This window comes from Hirundo rustica, unplaced genomic scaffold (assembly GCF_015227805.2).
Source record: "Hirundo rustica isolate bHirRus1 unplaced genomic scaffold, bHirRus1.pri.v3 scaffold_435_arrow_ctg1, whole genome shotgun sequence".
NCBI classification, from domain to species: Eukaryota; Metazoa; Chordata; class Aves; order Passeriformes; family Hirundinidae; genus Hirundo; species Hirundo rustica.
Window position 1 is genome coordinate 16,337 of NW_026690480.1, and position 6,164 is coordinate 22,500.

Genomic DNA, 6,164 nt, shown 5'->3' on the forward strand with positions numbered 1-6,164 from the left:
TTATAGTGTATGTTATTCATTGCAAGTAAATATTATTATATTATATTAATAAATAATAAATAATAAATAATAAATAATAAATAATAAATAATAAATAATAAATAATAAATAAATCTATTGGTTTATTATATAAGAAATACAATTTTAATTATAATAATTAATTATTTATTTTAAATATGGAACAGATTAAAACAACAAAAAAGACAAAAAAATTTAAATTATAATATCAAACATAATCCCGAAGTATAGTATCAGAATACAAAATATAATATAAACATATAGTCCTAAATTATAAAAATATATTAAAATATTGCATTAAAATCAAAAATCAAAATACAGTCTTTAAATATAATATCCATATATAACATGATATTAAATTAATATTATTATATTTATAATCAACTAGAATGTATAGTATAAACATGGTATCAAAATATGATCTCAAAATGTCTACTGATATTATCCAAACATAATAATACTATATTAAATTAAAGTTACAATATTAAAACTTTTATATAATGCTGATATTTAATATAAAAATGGCATCAAAATATAACATCAAAGTGCACTGTTAAAATTTAATATTAAAATATAATCCCAAAATCCAGTATTAAAATCCGATAGCAGAATCTGATATCCAAACCACTTCCAAAGATCCCACAAAACGCTTGGAACTCCCGGGCGAAAGGGGAAAAACGGGAAAGCGGAATCCCGGGAAAACCACGGGAGAATTTCATGGACGGGTTTCGATCGCACGAGGATCCGCGGGAAGGAAAACTCCCGAAATCCCGTTTTCCGTGGGAAAACGCCTCGTCCTTCACAGACGTTTCTCCCCATTTTCTCCTCTCTCCCTTCTCTCGTCGTTTCCCGTCGGGAAGGGACCGAGGGAATCTGGAATCTCGCGGGTTCCGGAGCAGCCTTCCAGAATTTTCCATGGATTCCCGCCTCCCGTGGCTGGCGCTGCTCCAAGTCCTGGCATTCCAGCGCGGCTCCCACCTGGCTGCAGGTGAGGACAATTCCATCTGGGATCGATTCCCACGAAACCCTGCTCCAAACCCTGAATTAAAACCCAACGAGGACGCGGGATTTAACCTGGAAAAAGTTCCTTTTCCAGAGGGCGGAGCAGCTCCGCAGGGAAGAAGCGACTCCGAACATTCCGGAGCTCGCAGAGCGCTGGGATGATGCTCTCGGGGGTTGTTGGGATTGTCCCGTGCAGGGCCAGGGCTTCGGCTCTCATCCTTTTCCAGCTCAGGGTATTCCATGGTTTTACCGCCCGCGTCCCAATCCCGAATCCTCCGGGAGCGGGGATGTCCGAGGAACACCTCGTGTGTCCTCTGGAATCTGAGAGCTCCCACATCTCCCGGCGCTGGAGGGATGAATTCCAGGCCCTGGGACATTCCAAACCTTCCTGGGACCCGCTGTCGGGGCGGGTGATTCCCACCTGGAATTTTCCGGAGGTAAATCCCGGATTTGAAACTTTTGTTTTGGATGGAATTTGCCCTTTTCCATCCATTTTTTCCAGGCTTCCCCAACTCTTTTAACGGCCAAGAAATTGAGTTATCGTTCAAAACGCTGCAGGATAAATCCATGAGCGCCGCATCCCCTTTTTTTTTTTTTTTTTGGCTTTCCTCTGGATTCCTCTCCTGTTGAGGATGGAATCAGTCCCGATGAAATTCCAAGGGGGGGTAAAAACCAGAACCAAGCCCCGTTTTACCCCAAAACAGGCGGATCCCTCGGCGCTCCCAGAACTCCCGTCCTGGGAATCATCGGGGCCGGGGTGGTCCTGCCCTGCCGGCTGGGATCCGCGCCCGTTCCCGAGGATTTCTCCGTCCGTTGGACGTTCCACGGCCGATCCCAGCGGATCCCCGTGGGCGGCTACGGCGGCAAGGGCCGGAGGGAGGAGCCGGATGAGCGATATCGGGGCCGGGCGGAATTTTTCCACGCGGAATTCCGAGCCGGGAACGTGTCCCTGCTGCTGAGGGACGTCCGGAGCTCGGACCAGGGATCCTACAGCTGCCAGGTCTCGTTCCAGAACGTGTCCCAGGAGGTGCTGGTGGAGCTGGAAGTGGCAGGTTGGTGCCGTTCCCGGTTTTTCCTCGGTGGCGCAAAACTGGGCAATTATTTGAAATGTTCTTATACATTTTAATAAGTTTTGCATGTTATGATTATGAAATAATGAAATAATGATATCATTAAATAATTTTAAAATTATTTATGGTTAATTTTTTTTACATTTAATAATTTTTATTTTTGTAACTTTTTTTTTTTTAAAATATTTAAAATTAAATTTAAAATTTTTAAATTTAAAATCCCAAATTTATTGGGATTGAAATGGAAAATCCCACTTTTTTTCCACAGCCATTCCTCAGGCTCCATCCATGATCCTGTGACACCAGCTCCTCAATCCTTGAGTTCCAGAACCCCAAGTTTAATGGGATTGAAATGGAAAATCCCAATATTTTTCCACAGCCATTCCTCAGGCTCCATCCATGATCCTGTGACACCAGCTCCTCAATCCTTGAGTTCCAGAAAACCCAATTTTAATGGGATTGAAACGGAAAATCCCACTTTTTTTCCACAGCCATTCCTCAGCCTCCATCCATGATCCTGTGGCAGCAACTCCTCAATGAACGGAATCCTTGAGTTCCAGAAACCCCAAATTTAATGGGATGGAAATGGAAAATCCCAATATTTTTCAACAGTCATTGGTCAGGCTCCATCCATGATCCTGTGACACCAGCTCCTCAATCCTTGAGTTCCAGAAACCCCAAATTTAATGGGATTAAACCCAAAATTCCCACTGTTTTCCCACAGCCATTCCTCAGGCTCCATCCATGATCCTGTGACACCAGCTCCTCAATCCTTGAGTTCCAGAACCCCAAGTTTAACGGGATTGAAATGGAAAATCCCACTCTTTTTCCACAGCCTTTGGTCAGGCTCCATCCATGATCCTGTGGCAGCAACTCCTCAATCCTTGAGTTCCAGAAAACCCAAATTTAATGGGATTGAAATGGAAAATCTTATCTATTGTTCCATAGCCATTGGTCAGGCTCCATCCGTGATCCTATTGCAGCAGCTCCTCAATCCTTGAGCTCCAGAAAACCCAAATTTAATGGGATTGAAATGGAAAATCCCACTCTTTTTCCACAGCCATTGGTCAGGCTCCATCCATGATCCTGTGGCAGCAACTTCTCAATCCTTGAGCTCCAGAAACCCCAATTTTAATGGGATTGAAACTGAAAATCCCACTCTTTTTCCACAGCCTTTGGTCAGGCTCCATCCATGATCCTGTGACACCAGCTCCTCAATCCTTGAGTTCCAGAAACCCCAAATTTAATGGGATTAAACCCAAAATTCCCACTGTTTTCCCACAGCCATACCTCAGGCTCCATCCATGATCCTGTGACACCAGCTCCTCAATCCTTGAGTTCCAGAAAACCCAGATTTTATGGGATTAAACCCAAAAATCCCACATTCCTCAGGCTCCATCCCCCATCCTCTGCCGCCAACCCCCTCAACTCTCCGATCCGTCGACTTCCAGACGCCCCGGATCTGACGGCACTGAGCCGCAAACTCCTCTTTTCCCAATCCCGCAGCCGTCGGAGAACCTCCGTCCGTGATCCTGCGGAGCCCCGAGAAGCGGGACCTGGGCGTCTCCTGCCGCTCCTCCGGCTGGTTCCCGCGCCCGGAGCTGCTCTGGCTGGACGGGAGCGGCAAAATCCGGCCGGAGGCGACGACGGCCAAGGCCACGGCGACGCCCGGGGGCCTCTTCAGCGTGGAGGGTTCCGTGAGGATCCGGCCGGGATCCGACCTGGACATCTCCTGCCGCGTCCTCAACCGCCGGCTCAACGCCTCCCGCGAGTCGCGGGTCCGCGTCCACGGTGCGGAACGATTCCCGGCGGGAAAATCCCCGCTCCTGGGTTCATTTGGGGTTGGTTTTTTTTATAAACTAATTAGTTGAGTCCAAAGGGTTGGAGGCCTTGAGTTTCGTTGATTGTCCATTGGATATTAAATTGAATTGAATTGAATTAAATTAAATTAAATTAAATTAAATTCAAATTTTATTTCACTTTTTTTCTGGTTTAGTTGTGCTAAATTAGCAGCCCTCACCGAGGTCTTTTATTGATTGTCGTTTATCGATTATTAAATTGAATTTGATTTGATTTCCTTTAACTTCATTTGATTTTTATTTTTTTTAAATTGTTTTGGTTTGCTGAATAACAGCTCTCGCCGAAGTCTTTTATTGAGTATAGTTTACTAATTTTAAAATTTTATTTTATTTTATTTTATTTTGGGTTTTTTTGTTTTGTTTTTTCTAATTAGCAGCTCTCATCAAAGTCTTATCATTTCATTTATTATCGTTTATTGGTTGACTGAATTTGATTTTTGCCAGTTGGCAGTCTTTAATTTTATTGATTGTTTGTGGTTGATTTGCTGATTTTATTCTGTTTTATCTTTGCAAATGAGCAGCTTTTGTTGAAGTCTAAAATTCGATTTAATTTAAATTTAATTTTTTAATATTTTTATTTTATCTTATAGGTTTATGTTTGTTTTTTCCTTTTTTATTTTTGTATCTATTTCTACCTTTGCATCTTATTTTTAGATTTTGTTTATTAGCAGAATTTTTTGATTGATTTAATTAGAAGGAAAATAAAACCTCCCCTCCACCTCCTCCTGTGTTTTATCTCCTAATTTTCAACATTAATTAATTGATAATTTACTGTTTATTAATTAATACAATAGCTTAATGAAATGCTTAATCCTTAGGACATTATTAGGATATTTAATAATTATGGGGTTTTAAAACATTCATTAAGAAAATGTGGAATAATTAATTTTATATTTAATAATTAATAAAGCAGTTAATCCTTAATCTACTATTTAATGCTATAACAATTAATTGTACATTTAATAATTAATTTAATAATTAATGGAAAATTAAAGCCTTGCATAATTAATAAAGCCTTAAATTATTAATAGAATAGCTAGTAATCAATAGAATATTTTATAATTACATCATTCATTGCATATTTAATAACTAATTGCAAATAACAGCCTTAAATAATTCATAAAATAATGAAGAAACATCGGAATATTTAGGCCCGAAATAAATAGAATTTGAAATTCAGTTTAGGCCTCACATTGACAGAATATTTAGCGATTAACGTGGCAGTCGACGTTTTCATAATTAACGGATTCGCTAATTAATTGACTGATCGATTTAATCGTTTCCCCTGGTTTTCCCAGACTCTTTCCTGCCCTCCATCTCGCAGTGGCTGCGGATTTTCCTGGCGGTTTTGTTCCTGAACTTGGCCCTGATCTCCGTCGTTTCCTGCCAGCTCCAGGGTGAGCGCTGCTTGGGCCTGCGGCTGCAGCTGCGGCTGCGGATCCAGCTCTGGCTGCAGCTCCAGCTCTGCTTGCGGCTGCAGCTCTGCTTGTGCCTGCGGCTGCAGCTCTGCTTGAGGCTGAGGCTGCGGCTGCGGCTCCAGCTCTGGCTCCAGCTCTGCTAGAGGCTGCAGCTCTGCTTGTGCCTGCGGCTGCGGCTGCAGATCCAGCTCCAGCTCTGCTTGAGGCTGCAGCTCTGCTTGGGCCTGCGGCTGCGGCTGCGGATCCAGCTCTGCTTGTGTCTGTGCCTGCGGCTCCAGCTCTGGCTGCAGCTCTGCTTACGGCTGCAGCTCTCCTTGTGCCTGCGGCTGCGGCTGCGGCTCCGGCTCTGCTTGAGGCTGCAGCTCTGCTTGTGCCTGCGGCTGCGGCTGCGGCTGCGGCTGCAGCTCTGGCTGCAGCTCTGCTTGTGCCTGCGGCTGCGGCTGCGGCTGCGGCTGCAGCTCTGCTTGCGGCTGCAGCTCCGGCTGCAGCTCCAGCTCTGGCTCCAGCTCTGCTTGCGGCTGCAGCTCTGCTTGTGCCTGCGGCTGCAGCTCCAGCTCTGGCTGCAGCTCTGCTTGTGCCTGCGGCTGCAGCTGCGGCTGCGGCTCCAGCTCTGGCTCCAGCTCTGCTTGCGGCTCCAGCTCTGGCTCCAGCTCTGCTTGCGGCTCCAGCTCTGGCTGCAGCTCTGGCTCCAGCTCTGGCTGCAGCTCTGGCTCCAGCTCTGGCTGCAGCTCTGGCTCCAGCTCTGGCTGCAGCTCTGGCTCCAGCTCTGGCTGCAGCTCTGGCTCCAGCTCTGGCTG

The 6,164-nt window shown here is 44.6% G+C and overlaps 2 protein-coding genes across 2 annotated transcripts in view; one reads left to right on the forward strand and one right to left on the reverse strand.

Annotated features, from left to right (window-relative positions):
* Positions 1–933: 933 nt before the first annotated feature.
* On the forward strand, positions 934–5,463 carry LOC120748018 (butyrophilin subfamily 2 member A2-like). Its single transcript, XM_058424415.1, has 5 exons — positions 934–1,006; positions 1,725–2,072; positions 3,597–3,881; positions 5,248–5,398; positions 5,454–5,463. The coding sequence occupies exons 1-5, from the start codon at positions 934–936 to the stop codon at positions 5,461–5,463; spliced, it is 867 nt and encodes a 288-aa protein (XP_058280398.1).
* A 43-nt stretch (positions 5,464–5,506) lies between these two features.
* Positions 5,507–6,164, reverse strand: part of LOC120748017 (serine/arginine-rich splicing factor 4-like) — a gene marked incomplete at its 5' end in the record, with an annotated part of 807 nt that continues 149 nt past the window's right edge. Inside the window, 2 exons of the mRNA XM_058424414.1 lie at positions 5,507–5,543; positions 5,688–6,164. The exon at positions 5,688–6,164 is cut by the window's right edge and continues 149 nt beyond it. Coding sequence (XP_058280397.1) covers positions 5,507–5,543; positions 5,688–6,164 — 514 coding nt within the window. The remainder of the gene's footprint in view (positions 5,544–5,687) is intronic.

Bases quoted from the DNA above. Each gene is read 5' to 3' on its own strand.
- LOC120748018 (XM_058424415.1), top strand. From the start codon at position 934: ATGGATTCCCGCCTCCCGTGGCTGGCGCTGCTCCAAGTCCTGGCATTC. The intron at 2,073-3,596 runs GTTGGTGCCGTT...CCAATCCCGCAG, and splicing joins GGTGGAGCTGGAAGTGGCAG to CCGTCGGAGAACCTCCGTCC. The intron at 3,882-5,247 runs GTGCGGAACGAT...TGGTTTTCCCAG, and splicing joins GTCGCGGGTCCGCGTCCACG to ACTCTTTCCTGCCCTCCATC.